Raw genomic sequence first — 20,164 nt, forward strand, 5'->3', positions numbered from 1 at the left:
AATGGAGTGAAACAGGGTGAGCCAGAGTGTACTAGACAATCTTTGAGGTCCTTTGCAGTTCTGACATCCACCAGAACTTCAAGGACCCTGCTATGGCCCAGAGGGAGGGCCCACCCTCCCCCACCCTCCCCCACCCTCCCCTCCCCTTGTGCAAGGTGGCGCTGTGAGCAGAGCCTGGCTGGCTGATAGGATGGGCAGGCTGGTGAGAAGACAAGGATCCCGGAGCACAGACAGGCAGGCTTCGGAGGCCGGGCCTGTGGTGGGGGCAGGGAAATCCAGAGTGACCCAGGAGACCGCGGTTAAGTGAGGCAATGAAACCAGAAAACTCCCCTGAGCAGCCAAGTGCAGGAGGGCTGCCATGCACATCGCCAGGAAGAGATGATTAATTGGGTGTAGGCAAAACAGGAGAGCGGTGCCTGGTGACCCATGACCGGGGACGATGGACCGATGGTGGATCCCCGGGGCCCCCTGAGGCATGGAGGATGAGATGGGGTGTGAAAGGAGCCCGAGGCCGAGGAGCTCCCCTCCCAGAAGACTCACCAGGCGAGGCTGGCTGGCAGGGGAGCGGGGATGGCGGAGGAGGGTGAGAAAGGCGCACAGATGTTTCCATTTCAGTGAGGTTCCGTGTTCTGCCCCAGCCTCTGACGCCTCACTGAGGGTGGAGGAGGGGTGTGGAGAAGAGGAAGCAGGGACTTTTCTGAGCTGCATTTGTAGAATCTAGAGCTCCCAGAACTCATGGGCCCTCTGGGAGGCTCCTTCCAGTCCCTGCCCCCTCGCAGTAGATGCTCGAATCTCCGTGGCTCTGGTAGCCCACCCACTGTGTCCCCAGCCTGTCCCACTGTGTCCCCGGCCTGTCCCTCTGTGTCCCCAGCCTGTCCCACTGTGTCCCCAGCCTGTCCCACTGTGTCCCCAGCCTGTCCCTCTGTGTCCCCAGCCTGTCCCACTGTGTCCCCAGCCTGTCCCACTGTGTCCCCGGCCTGTCCCTCTGTGTCCCCAGCCTGTCCCTCTGTGTCCCCAGCCTGTCCCACTGTGTCCCCAGCCTGTCCCTCTGTGTCCCCAGCCTGTCCCACTGTCGGAAACTCTAGGCTTCTCGGCACCAAGCCAGTCTCCTCCCAAGCTGCATCGGCATGCGGTACACCATTCCCCAGATGTTCTGTCTGGTTCTGGCCTGCGGAGAATTTTATGTAGGACGCAGGAATAAATCATGCAAACTTATTACCAAGGTGCAAAAGTTACTCGGCAGGCCTGGTACTTTCTTCTAGGGATTAGGATTTTGTCAACGTTTCTGACTCAGTTTCATTTTTTTAGATAAAGACTATTGTGATGGTTAATTTTATGTCAACTGAGCAAGGCTGTGGCTCCCAGCTGTGCAGCAAAACACTAGATGTTGCAGGAGAGGTATTTTGTAGATGTGATCGAATCAGTTGACCTTTTTTTTTTTTTTTAAAATATATTTTATTGATTTTACACAGAGAGTAATTGAGAGGGACAGAGAGTTAGAAACGTCAATGAGAGAGAAACATCGACCAGTTGCCTTTTGCACACCCCCCACTGGGGATGTGCCTGCAACCAATGTACATGGCCTTGACCGGAATCGAACCTGGGACCTTTCAGTCCGCAGGCTGACGCTCTATCCACTGAGCCAAACCAGTTCTGGCAGAATCAGTTGACTTTAAATAAAGATTATCCTCCACAATGTGGAACTCATCCAATTAGCTGAAGGCCTCAAAGGCAAAAACTGGGGATTCCTGCAGAAGGAATCCTGCTTCAAAACTATAAAACACTGCCTGCGTCTCCAGCCTGCTGGCCTGCCCTTCGTATTTTGTTTGGAACTTGCCAGCCCCACAACTGCGTGAGCTTCAATCTTTGCTGTAGAGCTGAAAGGGATTGCACCTGTCTTGCCCACTAGAGAAAGCAAAAGCTCCTCAAGGGCATGGTGCCGTGGATGCCAGGGCAGGACCAGGGCACAGGGTGGAGCTGTGAACCAAGGGTTCTTTATGGCGGCTTCCCTTCTGGCTGCTTACCGCGAGGGCCTAATTGCTGACCTGGACACGCCTGGCAGAGCCGAGCACTGAGCCACACAGGCCGGGCGATTGCTTCCAATTTCAGAAAGAAGACACAGGCCCAGGGAGGCGGTCAGAGGTTATCAGAGCTCAAAATGGCACGTCCTTGTGACGGCCTCTGATCAGCAAGGAGTTCATTCTGGTCTGTGGGGTGCAAGAGGCTGAGTTACGTGTGGTCGACATACTCAGGAGGACGCATGTGGAAATCTGTGAGGATTGTTCACTGGTGTACACAGGACTGAACTCTGATGGATAGAGCTTCAGCTTGCAGACTGAAAGATCCCGGGTTCCATTCCGGTCAAGGGCATGTACCTTGGTTGTGGGCACATCCCCAGCAGGAGGTGTGCGGGAGGCAGCTGATCGATGTTTCTTTCTCATCCATGTTTCTAACTCTCTATCCCTCTCCCTTCCTTTCTGTAAAGAATAAATAAAATTTATAAGAAAAAAGAAAATATTTTCACTATTAAGTATAAACACAGGTTACAAATAATGTATGTATGCATAAAAAACATACGGGAGGGTAGATAGTGAGAATGTTACTTGTATCTTTGGGTAGAAGAATCAAGTATGATTTTATGTTAAAAAAAAAACCGCTCCCCTCAAATTAACATGAACTCCTTGTAAAACATAAAAATAAACAGCCTGATAACAGGTGCTGTTAACTGCATGGTTCTGAAGTAACAGACACAGCATGGCCCACAAAAGCCAGGCTTTCTGTTGAGAGAATGGGAGGTGGTGCCTCTCAGCTCAACTCTAAAAATGGCAAACATGAACCGAGCCAAAACCCAGCAAAGGAGCCATTCAGGCTACTTCTAATCAAAACAGGTCCAGAGGCAAAAGACATTTAGTCTTCTCTATCCTATCAACAGAGGGCTCCTCACTGTTTGGGACATCTGCTTTTCTTCTTTTAAAGTCTTACTTGATTGTCCAGTTGCTGCACATTTTAAACTCCCCATTCCTGTACGGAAAGTTGGTGTTTGAGGAGGAAATGGAGCAGAGGCTTCTGTTTGACCTTTCCTCCCTATCCTTTCATATCTACAATACTATAAATGCACGGATCTGGACTGTAAACTATAGCCCAGAATAAAATGTTCTACTCTAAAATGTTCTTAGAAAAATATACAATTGGGGAGGAAAAATAAGAGAACGTGAAGAGTCCTAACCGATTTGGCTTAGTGGATAGAGCGTCGGCCTGCGGACTCAAGGATCTCATGTTCGATTATGATCAAGGGCATGTACCTTGGTTGCGGGCACATCCCTAGTAGGGGGTGTACAGGAGGCAGCTGAATGATGTTTCTCTCTCATCGATGTTTCTAACTTTCTCTCCCTCTCCCTTCCTCTCTGTAAAAAAAAAAAAAAAAAATCAATAAAATATATTAAAAAAAGAGAGAATGTGCAGGAACAAATAGAAGAGAGAGAGGGAAAAAAGCTTCTTTCTTCCCTTCTCGAAACAGCTTTTTATGTATGGAAGATGCCACAGAATGCCAGTCACACCATGCTTGTTCTGGGCCCTTTTGAGGAATAATGCGTGTTATCTCAAGGCATACCACTCCCCGGAGCCGCTGGCACTTTTAGCAGCGTGTTAAGACTCTGGTCACTTATCTTAGAGTCAAAACAATCCCAGCTGATGTGAGGATGCCACCCACCAACACACAATGAACCGTTACACTTAGCAGAGAGCTGAGCAGCCACTGGGCAGATGAGGACTGTGGACCGATAACTTACATGGAGCTGACTTGGGAGGAGAGTTTTCCCCAGAAAGACAAGAGAGCGGATCCCACCAGATATTTGGCAATTTGTGAACTTCACAAAGACAAACTTAAGAACCTAATCCTATAAAACTGTCTTAGCGCACCTTGCTTTATTCTGGCAGAGCTAGTGCTTGGGCAACAATGTTAGCCCCAATGTTAATGTTAACCCCAGTTATTGGAGATTTTGTAACTTTAGTCACTTGTCCAACCCAAGTATGCCCTTTGTTGCCCAAACCCTCGTTGGCTTTCTACATATCAGACACATTTTACTCTATTTCAGACATTTTATTTTTCAAATTCTAACATTAGGCTTTGATAAGTACAAAAGGCTCGCAAGTGTACAAAAATTCCTGTATAGCTATGCTGTTAAAAAAAACACCTATGAAAACAAAACAAAACAATATTTTTTTTGGCAGTATTCGTCTCTATCTAGCTGAGTGACAGTATTCTTGAAGTGTGGTTGTAAAAATGGCAGAAGCTATTTCATTGTGATGACATCAACAGTTTTGAGGGCTCTGTTTCACTTGTTTCAGGGAATCTGACTTGGGACATTCACACTGCACGGAGGCCTGGCCTGTATTCACAACAGCCCACTTTCCAGCTTCTTCAGGGCTTTGGTGGCGCCGCCTTCATTGCTCATCCCTGATGCTCTGACCGAAGGAGGAGTCTGACCCCAGCTTCAGAAGCCAGTAAAGCTGAGATTTATAACTATTATCCTTCCCAATGCTAAGAGTAATGATGAAAAAGATCTATGCATTTTTTACATCAGCAGTGGTTTCTCTTCCTGCAAGGACTTAATTTACATATGCATCCTGCAGATGAATTATATCTGGTAAGCTTTAATTTTTTCAAAGTATTTTTAAAAATTCTCTTGAAAAGATGAATTCTTCCTACCTACAGGATTCTGAGTAAAAATGACCAACTGGAACAGGGGAAGTCAGAGTTTATCTTTGTTTTTCCACCTAGTAACCTGCTGGACACAGAGAACGGATCTCCAAGGTCTCCATTCAGCAGCTCTAGGGTATGGCTGAGATTAAACAAAACAAAAAACCAAAACTCACTTTAATTAGTAAAAAGATCGGCAGAATGCTGCGGACATAAGAGCAGACAGATGCTGGAAAGCCCAATCGGCAGCTGCCTCACAGTCTAGACTTTTTCCTCCTCTGCTTGATCAGAAACAAGTTGTCATCGTCCTCCTCCTCCACTCGGCGCTCCTTCTTCTTATGCTTGCCCCGCCTGCCCTCTCGGGGCCGCTTGTCCTCTGGCCTGTGCTGGTGGGAGTGGTGAGAGGACTTGTGAGGCTTCTTGGTTTTGGGGGTGCCAAGGGAAGAGGGGGTTCTGGGGCCTCTGGGAAAGTCCTCATCCTCATCATGGCCCCTGTGGGCCTTCCTGTGCTTCTCACGCTCTCTGTTGTGCCTGTTCGTTGTTTCTTTTTGGGTTTCTTTCTTTTCTTGAGGCAACCTTGTGTTTCTGCTGGAGGCCTGGCTCTTCTTCATGTCATGGTGGGACCTCTGATTTGCTGCTTTCATATGCGGCCTCTTGAACTGCTTTGGGAAATCCCCATTTTTCTGGAGTTCTGGAAAATACAAAAGTATTTTTGCATATTCCACAGCAAGACAGTCCATGCAGAGCTTTCCTAAGTCTGTAAATAACTTAGCAGAGAGGGAAACCAGACATTTAAATGCACTAATGAGAGGGCATTCTACAGGGCCCTTACTAAAGTAAAAGTCACTCATTAAGAACTATATGGCTGTAGTTATACATTTCTGATTGCTAACAGTGAAGAACATCCAGAAGTCCAATGATATTCATTCTGTTCAACACAATCTAACTCGGTTAAACAGTGCAGATGAGGGCAAGCGAGAACAGCCCTCATCCTAGCTTCGTGAAGAAAAGACATGTCTGACCAATTCAAGGAACAGCCCTTGATAATAAGGTTAAGCAAGATGCATAACAGTCTTATCGACAGACTCATGATATTTCAATTACACTCTGAAGATGAAGTCTGGCCACAGTCCTTAGAGGTGGATGCCAAAGAGGACAGACAATTCCTCCAGAGCAGAGATCGCTGGCTTGGAGACTGAGTGTGTAGTTGTGCACACACGTGTCTTCGAGTTCTTAGTGCAGATATGATGTTGTTTTGATAGGACGTGGCTCTCACTACAAGTATCTGATACAGTGATTCTGACAGGGTGGGTGGGAGGTGGGGTTACAGTGAGGAATGAAAATTAACATGTCAACAGAATCTTCAGACTAAAGAAGTGCCTCACCTCCAAATGAAATACAGTAATATATTTAGGGGATAAAAAATGAATTTTGGGATATAGAGAAAAAAATAAGTAATAGATTTATAGATTTTGGCATAAAATGAAAATTCCAATGAATCACAGCAAGCTTCAAAGTGAATCTGTGCTGCAGAGCTGTCAATATAACCAGTTAAAAAGGAAACCAAATCATTTTTCTCTGATTATAAAATTTATAAACACTCATTACAGAAAACTTGGGAACTAAAGAAAAGTATAAAGAAAATAAATCAGAAGCACTCATAGTCCTTTAATCCAGAGATGACATTTTGGTGCATTTCTTTTTAACTTTTTAAAAATATATATTTTATTGATTTTTTACAGACAGGAAGGGAGAGGAATAGAGAGTTAGAAACATCAATGAGAGAGACACATCAATCAGCTGCCCCCTGCACATCTCCTAAGAACTATATGGCAGATGTGCCTGTAACCAAGGTACATGCCCTTGATCAGAATCGAACCTGGGACCTTTCAGTCCGCAGGCCAATGGTCTATCCACTGAGCCAAACCAGTTAGAGCTTTTTAGTGTTTTTAAAAAGAATCTGGAAAAGAGTAACAAAAAAGACCCCCAAAAAATCAACAATGTATAGGTCAACTTGAAAAACAAAGAATTACTTGTTCCCAAAGCAAGAAAAATAACTGGTAAATCACCGTGAAGTATATTGCAAGAGAGAACAGAGGTAGAGAAAACAGGCAACATAAGATAATTTGGTGAGAAAGAACCTTATGTTATAGCAACAGAAAACAAAGAAGCCACATAGGCTGGCCCTGGACCTGGAGCTCAGCCCATGGCCGATGGGAAATGACATCTTTGGGGAAGCTCCGGGAATTCACCCAGCAGGGATGTCTGTCTTTCTACGAAAAAGACTAGAGCTATACAAAGGGGGAACAAATCACTAAGCAGAAAAATCTCAAAGGAGCCTTTAAAACTCTGCATACATATATGGATAGAAGTACTTTCTGGACATTTTCTAAAATTATCTTATGTTAGAAAAATGTTTATTGGGAATAGATTACAACATAGGATTAAAAAAAATATTTTAGAGCGGAAGGGATGGGGACAGAAAGAGAGAGAGAAAAACATCAATGTGAGAAACATCCCTTGGTTATGCACCCCAACTGGGGATGGAACTGCACCCTGGGTATGTGCCCTAACTGGGGACTGAGCCCATGACCTTCCAACCAACTGTGCCACATGGGCCAGGGCACAACATGGGATTTTTGAAGTGGGTACTTGATTTTTGGAGATCAAGAAAGTTCCAGTTTCCATGGTAATTAAAAACTTTTTCTGTGTTAACCAATGACCCCCAATGCAGGTAAAAACAGTACGAAAAAAGAAATTTGGGAACTACTGCAAAGTTGATCTAGCAAGAAGTCTAATAACATACCTTTTACTTTTCGTTTTATTCTGTATTCTCGCTCCCGAATTTCATATTTGTCATCATAGTAGTAGATGAATGGAGATGTTGGAAAGGTGTGGTTGAACATTCGCCTTTCTTTACATTCCTGCAAATTATATTTGAAATTAGGATGTCACAAGGGCATATTGTTCAAACAACCTTTTTTGCAAGATTATGGATGACTGATTGGAGATGAGTCCCACATCACTGATACTCATTCTTGGCTGCAGGCTGTGGTCTTGCTGGACACTGGGAGGATGAGCCAGCCTGACATCCAATCAAGTATTTTTTTCAGACTTGAGTTTTCTTCTCTCACTTCTTTACCTATGGAACCCTTATCTCTTTTCATTCTTTCCTGCCACCCCACTCCCCCAGTCTGAATTGACAGCAATGGCTGAAGGGGGTGGGGGAAAGAGAAGAGGTCTCTACTGCACTGCCTCATACCTGTTAGAGGGTTTACTTTATTTGGCCTTATGTTGTATTAGACCTTTGTTTCTTTGCCTCTTCAGCAGCCTTCCATCAAGTGCTTTCCCCTTCACATTTACATCCTAGATATGGGTGTAACTTAGCTCTTTTTCTACCACACAAGTGGTTTGTAAACTTATTTTAACACAATACTCACTGGGGGAACAGTTGATTCTTACGGTGGGGAGCAGGGTGGTGGTGGTCTGTGTCCAGTTTGAAATGCTCTTAGATGATTTTGAAACACCCCAAAGGCACCATCTCATCTCTTCAACCCCCCCCTCAAGTAAAGTTCACTCCTGTCATTCATTACCCAGGACAGCTCCCTATTCTCATGACTCTGACCTTCCCTTGCCTGTTAGTTTCCAAATTCATATCTTTGGCCTGAATACACCTATGTAGTAGACTTTTTTTTTTTTTTTTAAATTATGACCGGTGACATATACCCATTCAGCACGCCTGAAACCAAATATCTTTCTTTTCTTTGAAAGAGGTTTCCTTTTGGAATGTTCCCATTTCTTCAGTCTTTTGCGATCGTACCTATTTATGCGAGTTCAATCCTTCTTAGCTAGGTATTGAAAAAAAATTAGAATACCTCTTAGGAAGAAAATGTGTGAACTATCCATATAGAGTTTAGCTAATTTATTATAATTTTGGCATCATATACTTGATTTGTATTGTAATTCTAAGCATCTGATCAAGCTGGTACATACATACATTTAGGAACATAATTGGTAGGGATGAGAGAAGTAAATTAGTTGAAACTATATTAAATCTCACTTTAGAATGTTACTTTCTAAAAAAGTAAGTGTTCAGAATTACATTATTTTTAAGCTCATCTTTCACCAATCACTTCCTAACAACAGAATGCTTTATGCCCAAATGCCACTCAGACTTACATGTCCATAATGGCCTTCTTGACCACAGTTGTAGCAATACATTAAGGCTGATTGTCCAGAAGGAGTCTTCGGCTTTTTGGGTGGTCCAGGTTTAGTCTGCAACATGAATATCGTAAGGTTTTATTAAATTTTAGAAGAAAATTAAAATCTCATTCTTTCTAAAAAAAAAAAAAAGCTCTTTTTAGGTAAGAGTGTCCTTAGAAATATTGTCTTCTGGAAGTCACTGTAGAGACCCCACCTTCAGATGACTCTGTATAGTAAAGTGTATAATATGATAACAATTCTTTTATTCTTTTTAAAAATATATATTTTATTGATTCTTTATAGAGAGGAAGAGAGGGATAGAGAGCCAGAAACATAGATGAAAGAAAAACATCGATGAGCTGCCTCCTGCACACTCCCTACTGGGGATGTGCCTGCAACCAAGATACATGCCCCTGACCGGAATCAAACCCGGGACCTTTCAGTCCTCAGGCCAAAGCTCTATCCACTGAGCCAAACGGATCAGGGCTCAATTCTTTATTCTTAACATCAGTGTGTACTTTCCTCTCCTTCCTTACACCTCATTCCATTCGGCATTATACCCAACACTGTTAGGTATTAGGTATCCCAGATAGAAAAGAATAATAGGCTAGTAGAACATGACAGGCATATAAATAGATAATGACAGGATGATGTAAACAGTGATAGAAGCATGTACAGGTATTAATGGAGTGGCAAGACAGACCCACCATTGGATGGGGTGAGGCAGTTAAGGTAAGTGTTCCTGGAAATACAAATTTTAAATTTACTCTTAAAGAATTAGGTGTAAGTAAAGTGGATAATCCTTGGTAGAGGTAACAATATGAACGATGGCGTGGAACTAAGAAAGAGCATACCTGCCAGCAAAGTATAAGATGCGTGACTAGGTCCTGGCCGGGTGTGCTCAGTGGTTAGAGCACTGGAGTTGCAGGTTTCATCTCCAGCCCTGGTCAGGGTACATGTGGGAAGCAACCAATTGATATGGCTCTTTCACATAAATATTTCTCTCCCTCTGTCTTTTTCTCTCTCCTTCCGTCCCTCAACTCTCTCTAAAAATCAATGGAAAAAAATACCCTCTGGTGAGGATTAACAACAAAAAGTTACATGACCAGGTATAAGAAAAATGAGGCTGGAGAAAGCATGGCAAAAAAATGGAGAGCTTATAAGTCATGTTAAGGAGTTTGGGCTTTATCTAGCGTTAAGTGTAAGGATTTAAGTGTAGGAGCAGAGTAGTTAGAAGCGCATTTTGGAAAAACTATTTTGGCTTGTAGCTATAAGGAGGGTGACCATAAGCAAGAGGAGGTTAGATGTAGAAGAAAGATCAAAGACCTAGAACATAATAAGTGCACAATAAGTAGCTGGTGAATAAGTAGATAATAAAGACTCCAAAATTCCTCTGACTTTACTTTATTGCCTAAGCCTGGGGAAAATGTAAGTAGCCCAAATGCTGTCCCATCTGCCTATATCACTCTTCCCCCAGATAAACAGGGGAACTCCTTCATCTCTTGGCTCAACTGTCATCTCTGTAAGGCCTTCCTGATCACCCTATTTAAAATAGCCAGCTATCTCCAACTGGAGCATTCTATCCTGCTTCACTGAGTTTTTTCCTTATACTTCATGGCACTTATCGCATCTGATATACTATATATTTAACTTGCTTGTTTGGTCATACCCCAACTCACAGGGATTTGTCTCTATTTAGTTCACTGATGTATCCCAGATCCTGGAACTGGGCCAGGCATATAATAGTTCAGTAAATATTTTTTAAAAAATGTTTTTATTGATTTCAGAGAGAGGAAGGGAGAGGGAGAGAGATCAGCTGCCTCCTGCATGCCCGCAACTGGGGATCAAGCCACGTGCCCTGACTAGGAATCGAACTATGACCCCCTGGTTAATGGGTGGATGCTCAACCACTGAGCCACACCAGCAGAACAGTAAATATAAGTAAGTGAATGCGATAATGCATACGTAAAGTACATGACCCATAGTGAGCATCCAATACATTTTAGTCACTAAAGACAACCTGTAAGATTATGCTTTTATATATTAAAATGCCTGAATAAATTAACACAACTTTCCAAGGGTCTCCTCTACTTCACACTGAGAGTGTACATACTCTGGCAGAATCGGGAAGGAGTTACTGATACAGAGAATAGGAATTCAGTTTTACAATTACTAGGGTTAAAGAGATCCTTTTTTTTTTTTTTTAAATATATTTTATTGATTTTTAACAGAGAGAAAGGGAGAGAGATAGAGAGCCAGAAACGTCGATGAGAGAGAAACATCGACCAGCTGCCTCTTGCACACCCTCTACTGGGGATGTGCCCACAACCAAGGTACATGCCCTTGACCGGAATCGAACCTGGGACCCTTCAGTCCGCAGACCGACGCTCTACCACTGAGCCAAACCGGCTTCGACAAGAGATCCTTTTTAATCAAGATTTTGAAAGCATGTTTCATGTCGACACTTATTTTATTTTGAAAGTAATCTCATTCAAAAAGCCTCAAATTTAACCTACTGTTCATTTATGCCCGGGGATGAAGTGCAAACATTTGGGTGTTCATTCATCTGAATAATGTCACTAGTTAAAAACTTCCATTATTACTAATAAAAATAGCAACTGTATTTATATTGTGCTATGAAATTCTAAACTGTTTCACAATAATTAATTAGTAAATGACATGACAAACGCTATCTACATACTCTCATTTTAATAAACTATCATGTACTAGGACTTAATAGGAATGAAATCAGCCTAGATCTTACCTAATTAGAGAACATTTCTGTATTAGAATACAGTACTGAAAACTCAAAAATGATTTCCAGGGGACAAGTTTTTATACTATGATCTAACAAAAATCTTACAGCTATTTAAAGTGTTAGAAATACAAATCTGTGACTCAATACTTCTGCCTTGGAGCATGTCTTTATTTTTAATTAACAGTAAAGGTCCAATTTAAAGCAGAATGTGTCAACTTATTAGCTTTAAGTTCAGAGTTCTGTCATACATGTTTGCACTGTGGACAAAAAGTTAAATGAAGGGAACAAATGTAATTTTTTAGAACTTTTTTATTTGTTTGTTAACCTTCACCCGAGGGATATTTTTTCCACGGATTTTGAGAGAGTGGAAGGGAGGGGGAGAGGCACAGAGAGAGAAACATCAATGTGAGAGAGACACATCGATTAGTGGCCTCCTGCACAGGTCCCAGCTGGGGCCGGGGATTGAGCCTGCAAATGAGTTACATGCCCTTGTCAGTCCATGGGCTGATGCTACAACCATTGAGCAAACTGGGCTAGAACTTTTTTTAAGTTAAAAAAATTTACCTTAAGACTTTGACCTAATGGATACCAAATTGAACTATTTATGAAAGCTTTTTTTTTCTTTTTTGGTTACAGACATTTAAATAATCTATATTTGTAGGGTGATATCTTAGAGATTACTTTACTATCAATATATAGAAGTAATAACCTGGGAGATAGCATTACCTATGAAAGGTCCATCCCATCTGCTATTCTTGCTGAAAGCTTTTCATGCACCAGTAAACTCAGTAAATATCAGAAGATAAAGCATAAGCCTACCACACCACGGATTTACTTCTAATGTCTCCTCAAAGTGCGGCCCGATGCAACGATTACAAATGATTTTCTTCTAATGTCATTTTACATAACCCTTTTTTCTGCATGAGTAGTTAGTGCGGAATGAATGAATGAATGCCATTAAAACAGTTAATCATTATCTGGGACACTAGCCTTACTCCCTTCACTACTAGGAATCTCCATGACAAAGGCCAAGAGATCAAAAAACGCCAGAGCTACCTCAGTGTCCTATTTCTAACAGTAATTTTTTATGCAAATGAACCTGCTGGGCATCTCCCTCTGTGACCTTGAGCTGCCCTTATCTAAACTGACTTTGATCCAATGAGGACTTGCATCTTGTTGAAGGATATGCAATTACTATACAGGATATGCAATCAATTTCACTAATTAAAGGGAATTTTCTACTCTTGTGACCACAAAATGCACTTATTTTTATAATCATACATATGCTTAATGACTAGACTATATGTTTTCATTTATTAATCCAATGTGTTATATGAACATATATTAAAAGGCAATTCTATGAAGCACTTGATGTGAATGTATTCACAACGGAATGTAACATGGAGTAAAGCACTGAGCTCAGCTCCAGCCTTTCTGCACGTGTACTCACACCTCTTAAATCCATATGCTTTTCATTCTTGAGAACCTTATCTTTCAAATTTTTCCAATAAGCTAACAGCACAAGCATCTCAATATCCATACAAAAAACAAAACAAAAAACAAATCTAGCCAAGTAATCAAATAGAATTTCTCAAGAAAATGTTATCCCAAATAAAAAACTTGCCATCATAGTCCAAGCCCATTAATTGAAAAAGGGACCTAATGGTATGGAGCTGACATTTAAGCAGAACAAAAGTTGAATTAAAAATATACTTCCCCCCCTGTTTAAACATATCATTTTCTGTGCCTGCTCTAGACATCATATTTGATTGTCTAAGTATTTTATTTAGTGTCATGAAGAATAATAGGCAGGGCAAGAAGGATGGGTGCCTTCCCTTTGCTTTGGTAGTAATTACGATATAAATGCCAACAGAAATGAAACTGGTACACAGTCAAGAAAAATCACACCTGGGGCCTAAAGGAATCAAAAAAGAAATTTAAAAGTTGGGCCGTTTTGCAGTGAAGTGAACCAAATCTGAGGCTGTGAGAAGGCAAAAATGATCCCATGTAACTAAAGATAAATGATGCCCTGGCTCCCTTCTCAGTATTTTTCTGGGGGCAGGTGCTCCTCACACCTGGAGATGTGATCAGGTCTTATTCCAACCATGATCTTGGTCAAAGCTATCCATTTGCACAGTGTTCTGGCAAATATTCACACTATTACTTCCCTTTGGAGGAACATGGGAAGAAATATTCTCAAAGTGAAATGCTTTGAAATTACTTTAAAATAAGGCATCCTTTGTGAATTTTAAAATTTTTCCTCAGTGAAAAACAAATTCAATTGTATAACATTTCTAATTTTCCCTATATCTTAAAATGCCATTAAAAACACCATATATAATAATATACCTCTATTTTTTGTGTTAAACGAAAAACGATGACATGTATCTAACAGACTACCAATCCATCGGGTAATTCCTTAATTAGGCAGATTTCTGAAACATGTATTATGTACACAACAGACCGGAACGTCTCCTTTGGAGCATTTTCTAGTCTATCGGGTGATTACATCATTAAGCCACACATGCTACGTAGAAAAATCCTTATGAAAATTCATGAAAAAAATGTACAGCACATCATTAGCATGCTGTAGACGTGTATGCTTTTGATATTTTCTCTGTTAAAAAAAACACACTACATGAAGTAATTAGTCCAGGTCATAAAAACACGAGAAAGGTACCAGACTCTGGTGAAAATGAAAATTGTAAAAAATTGCATCTCTCATGGTTTCGCTGAGAGTAATTTGCTTTATTGGAAAATGGATTCTAAAACAGTGTTCATTTGAATTGCAGCAGAATAAAGTGTTGGTTTACTGATTTGGTACTTCCTATATGCACGTAACTTCCGCTCTACCCCTCTTCTGATACTCATAGTTTTACAAACCAATGGGTTGAAGGTTTGCAAATAACTAGTGGTCAGGCTATTAATTATTCAAGGCCTTGCAGTACTGTGTGTCTGAATACTTATATATCTTCACTTTAGGTAACCAAGAGTGTAAAGGACTGCATGAGTGTATCTTTTGTATTAAAACTACATTAAAGTAGTATGAATAGAGGTAAACTGTTGGTATAACTCCTAATAGTGAAAAGATGATATATTGACAACATTAAGCATTAGGCAGCATCTAAGAGATAATATATTTGGAGACTAAGATAAATGAAACACAAGTTTTATAAAAAGAAGTTATTAAACTTAATTTATGACTTCTCTTTTTGTGAACGAGATCCTTCCCCCACAAAAAAACAACAACACTCACACAACAACAACAAAAGAGAACCTCAGCAAGCAGAGAACAATGAACATATGCAAGACAGTAAGAATCCCGGTAATTCACTCCCTGAATGTTCTATCTTCATGGCTTAAGAAGCACCCCAATTTTCTCCAAAGGTAGTGGCATTTATTCACTGGGCCATAGCTAATTTTACATAGAATGCAAAAATATTAGTTTAAGTTTAATTCACCACCCTATTTAAATATTTCCAATGTAGCTCTCAACCTGCAGAGCTATCCCTCTGTCTATTTTAATTTTAAAGTAAGTTAGCAAAGGCTTCCTTCTTAATCCCCAGAGACTACCTACATAGTGACACAAACGCACAAATTTATGACAGCAACATAAATGCTCTTCTGAAGTAATGTGCAACATTAAGTGAAAATCGTTTCCTGGAAAGATATTATAGGTATCTATATTTTATTTGCCATCTTAAACATATCTGGGTCTTTATGGCCTTATTTTAAAAATGTATTTCCTTTTTATATTTCCTGGTGCAAATGGACTGCATAAATAAGCAATGTGCTATGAGGCTTCAGACCAGCCGATAAAACCTTTCAATTTTCATGCCAGCTTCTTCTTTTGTAATTCAAATCCGCCTGGAAACTGGCAGCTCTGAAAACTGAAACAAGCACTGCCACAAATACCTTGTAATGCTATCGACCTTGTCTGCCCATGCAGTGAGAAAGGGGGATGCGTATGTGTCTGCAGCCATCCAGATAACACAACTCATTTTTTGGGGGGGGCGGGGTAGGGATAACAGAAGCCAGCCCCAGACTGTGCACCAAAAGCAGTCATTACCAGGCATGCTGGAGAATAAGTCTCTTCAAAATACACAGTGCATTTAAAAACCATATAGGAGGCTGAGCCACTGCTGTCATTACCAATTTTAATTTAGCTCCTTCAGTTTGCCAGTCAGATAAACTCTTTAGTGCTGTTTTTAATCTATTTGCCACATTTTATGTTTAAGATTATAGTAATATGGACAGGAGAAGGAATCACTTTTAGGGGAAATAAAGAAATAGATCCGCTTATCGGCGCCCATCAGAAAGTTCATTAATCAGCCAGGCTTTGTGCCCTCTAAATTGAAAGGTTAAATAATCCTCTCAGGAATATTTCCCGGCCCCTCCGCCAATTGTCCGGAGAGGAGCTGCCATTCATAGTACGCAGGATCGGTGACAGGGTATCTTACCGCTGTTTGGACCCCAAACAATGATGGACAAATGGCCTGGTTTACAAAGAACCTTTTAGGACATGGATGGAAAAGGACCACAAGCTTGGATGCAGGGTGGAGGGATGAGGGGGGCATGAGACAGGATGTGGGGGGAAGGGACAGGAAAGAACACATACATGTGTGACTGCAGGGATATTTTATCTGACCGTTTACTGGGGTGGACTATAAAACATAGAATCCACATTAATATACATCTTCCAACCATAGTAAGTCTTTAACACACTCAAATCTGCATCTGTATAGATATCACTATAGTACAATTGTACGTAAATCACCATTGAAAAAATTGTGGAATAATAAAGCCATAGCTTTATTATATTTATTATCTAATACACAGGGGATCCAAATAAACCCCAAGATTTTCATTTTTACTATGACTCCACATGACTTAGAACACATAGAACTGCCCCTCCCCACACCCAGCCCTGCTTATTCTACTGAAAAATACTCTTAACCATCATCACAAAGGCAGGGAATGCTACAGCTGTAAGGCCCCGTTTAAAAGAGGGAAGTGACGATTCCTTGCTTTAACAATATGCTCCACCTTAGCTCCTGCTTGCCTTAAAATAAAGAACATAAAAAACAGGAATGCTCTTTGAAAGAATACAGATCCCATGCACCGAGACAGTGCTCAGTTTTGTGTTGTCTTTTTTCTGCAAAACAACTGACCAAGCTTACACCTCAACATTCTGCTGTGAAATCAGGCTGGTTTCTGGCATCAGTCATGTGAAGGCATGAAGCAGTTTTACCAAAAGTGCAAAAAACTGATATGTTATATGTTTCATTCCTTATCTCATCAACAAAACCTGTACCCCTAGCAGAAAGTATTATAATTGGTTTTTGTGTATGAGAATTATTTAATTTCATATTATTCTCATTATTTATAAAGGAAGCAAAGATTTACGTAATTTAGCATATGAAAGCTATATTCAGCTGACACTGACATCACCATTTAAGAATTATATATTTATTCACTTAATATTTTTTTTTTTCAAACTGATATGGTCGTATCTTTATATGGTATACATTTCATACAGACATTTTCATTAGGAAAGGAAGTTAGCCTAAAGATTTTTTGTGATCTACTCATAAATGTCTATATGATTTTTTAAGCAAATCAAAGTAAGAAAATAATTTGCTTGCTACGTTTAGTTAAAAGTTACCCATCTACATTTCTAGACCAGAAGAAAAGTATAAATAATAAGAAAATAAAAACTGAGGCAAATAATTTTGTTAACAAAAAGACAATGATTGTGAGTATTTTTTTTTTAAAAATATATATTTTATTGATTTTTCACAGAGAGGAAGAGAGAGGGATAGAGAGTTAGAAACATCGATGAGAGAGAATCATCGATCAGCTGCCTCTTGCACACCCCCTACTGGGGATGCGCCCGCAACCAAGGTACATGCCCTTGACCGGAATCGAACCCGGGACCTTTCAGTCCCCAAGCCGATGCTCTATCCACTGAGCAAAACCGGTCCCGGCATTAATTTCAATAACTATAAGAAGGAAACTCTTTTAGGAGGTAGAATAAAGAGATCATTATGAATCTCATTTTAGGCAAAGACATTACAATAATCCGAGTTTGGGCTATAAGTCCCGAGGCCATCTCTCCAGGAGTGAGGAGTCCACGCGTTTGCAGCACTGGAGCTGACATGGTGTTGAACACAGGCTTTGCTAAGTACTTTACGTCTATCATCTCACTGCATTCCTACAATCACTCTAAAAGGCACTGTCCCCATTTTTCAGATGAAGAAACTGAGAATTTAGAGGATAAATATTTTAACTAGGTTTGCACCTAGCTAGTAAATGAAAGACCCATAATTTGAACTGATTGACTCCAAAGGTGGTATTCTTTTCCCCATATTATGATAAAAAAGGAAATTCCCTAATAATTTCCTCAGAACTAAATATGCCCCTCAAGCTTCATTTTATGGAATGTTTTTCTAAGAACAAACTTAAGGAAAGATCCAAAACTTAGTTCCTCTAACTAAAAAGGCATGTGGGGTAATCTACAAATATATTAAAGGAAAAATATAAAATGGCTATTTATAGATATGGATATATTACAAAATTATAAAGATGACCTTATAATCTATTTAATATATTCAGTTCTACATGATTTTTGAAAAAAAGAAAAGAAAAGAATTGGATAGCTTTATTATCCATTGTGTCAGATTGATTATCACATGTGAATTCTTTTTACAAAGCTCATTTCTGATCATTCATGTTTTTAAGATGACCTATCAGGCTTTGCTCACTGGCAGGCATCTTCAAACTACGGCCCGCGGGCCACACGCGGCCCGCAGAGGAGTCTGATCCGGCCCGCCAGGTTTTTTGGGCAGTGAGCGCAGCCGAGGTGATACAGTAGGAATTAGTCCGGCCCTCCAGCTCTCTGAGGGACCGTGATCTGGCCTCCACTTTAAAAAGTTTGAGGACGCCTGGATAGAGCGTCGGCCTGTGGACCGAAAGGTCCCAGAAGTTCAATTCCGGTCAGGGGCATGTACCTTGGCTGCGGGCACATCCCCAGCGGAAGTTGTGGAGGAGGCAGCTGGTGGATGTTTCTCTCTCATCGATGTTTCTAGCTCTCTATACCTCTCCCTTCTTCTTTGTAAAAAATCAATAAAATATATTTTTTTAAAAAGATGACTTATCAGTATATTGTTATACCTATTTAGATGAAAACTATTTTAATCCTAAACATTTAATTTCCCCCCCAGTAAAATGTTCTCTAAACATGGACCATTTTTCTCCATATAATACTTTTGATATAACTGAAAAAAAGAATTATGGGTCTTGGAGGACCATTACTGAACTCAAAATAGTTGGAAGAAAACACAAGCATACATACCTCAAAACATAATTCTTATGACTTTCTGGTACATGGGGATCAAATGAATTTCAGGTAGAAAATCTGGTGGATTTTATGCACAATTCATTAACTTGATCATTTAAAAGATTTAGGTTTTAAAACCATAAACTTAATTCAACTTAAGTTTACCACTGAAGTTTATACCACAACAGGAAATATAACACTAGTTTAGAGAGTGTTCATATCAACAAGTCCATGGGGTCTTTTAGGAATCTTTTCCTGTAGATTCTTCAAATAATTAACCAAAACCCTTAAAGGTTATGGGTGATCATGACTGTCAATCTCTAAATGATTCCAAAATCTATTAGGAATCACTGTAATCTACCACATCACTCACATGTAATGACTAGTAAAAGGAACATATTAATACACATGTCAATGGTCCAGTATACTTTCTCTACTTCCATTGAAATGTCCAGAAAAGTTTATGACAAGCTCAACTACCTGGAATATATTTATTTAAGGAATGGCATGAACCAACTGTTCAAAATACATATGAAAAATAATCACTCAAATACACTGAAATTATTCTACTTAATACTTCTATGCTTGTTATGTGTAGTTAACATGACAAAGAATAGGCCACATTCTAGATTTTTAAACTGCAATTTGTTATACTGTCAGATATTGAGCAGTGTTAAACTGCATGAATTCTGAAAATTCTCAGACTACTTGTTTATATTCATTTTGTCATAATAGGATAGCTTTTTCAAAGTGTAGACTTGTGAGTAAAAAAAAAAAAAGTAGTTTCCTTTGGGATCATATGACTAATGCTTTTTTTTAAAGAAGAAAATATTTTTAAAAGTTATGTATACTGAAATTACAAATACTTAGAAATGGAATTTAATTACCACAAAATTTACGTATCAAGAAGAAATTGCCCCTATAATGACTAACTATAATTATAAAGTACTGAGGAACAGAGAAAAGGATAGTGAAGAGTCCAAATGTAACTTTCCATCTTTTTATCACCATTAGGGCCATTTGTTAACAGGTAAGAAAATGAAGACCACAAGAAGTATTTCTTTAAATTTTTAAAACAGAAGTAAAACTTGAAGCTGATACAGTAAAATATGTTGTCTTAAATGGAATCATCTTTGTCTCCAGCCTTTGAGGCAGATGAAAAAGC

At 40.1% G+C, this 20,164-nt stretch overlaps 1 protein-coding gene across 3 annotated transcripts in view; it reads right to left on the reverse strand.

Annotated features, from left to right (window-relative positions):
- Positions 1–4,083: 4,083 nt before the first annotated feature.
- Positions 4,084–20,164, reverse strand: part of ZCCHC7 (zinc finger CCHC-type containing 7) — a 155,845-nt gene continuing 139,764 nt past the window's right edge. For all 3 annotated transcript variants that reach the window (XM_036433347.2, XM_036433346.2, XM_036433348.2), the window contains exons 7-9: positions 8,879–8,974; positions 7,506–7,623; positions 4,084–5,390 (exon numbers count right to left, since the gene is read on the reverse strand). In XM_036433347.2, coding sequence (XP_036289240.1) covers positions 4,954–5,390; positions 7,506–7,623; positions 8,879–8,974 — 651 coding nt within the window. In that variant the 3' untranslated portion in view covers positions 4,084–4,953. The remainder of the gene's footprint in view (positions 5,391–7,505; positions 7,624–8,878; positions 8,975–20,164) is intronic.

This window comes from Pipistrellus kuhlii, unplaced genomic scaffold, assembly GCF_014108245.1.
Source record: "Pipistrellus kuhlii isolate mPipKuh1 unplaced genomic scaffold, mPipKuh1.p scaffold_m20_p_12, whole genome shotgun sequence".
NCBI classification, from domain to species: domain Eukaryota; kingdom Metazoa; phylum Chordata; class Mammalia; order Chiroptera; family Vespertilionidae; genus Pipistrellus; species Pipistrellus kuhlii.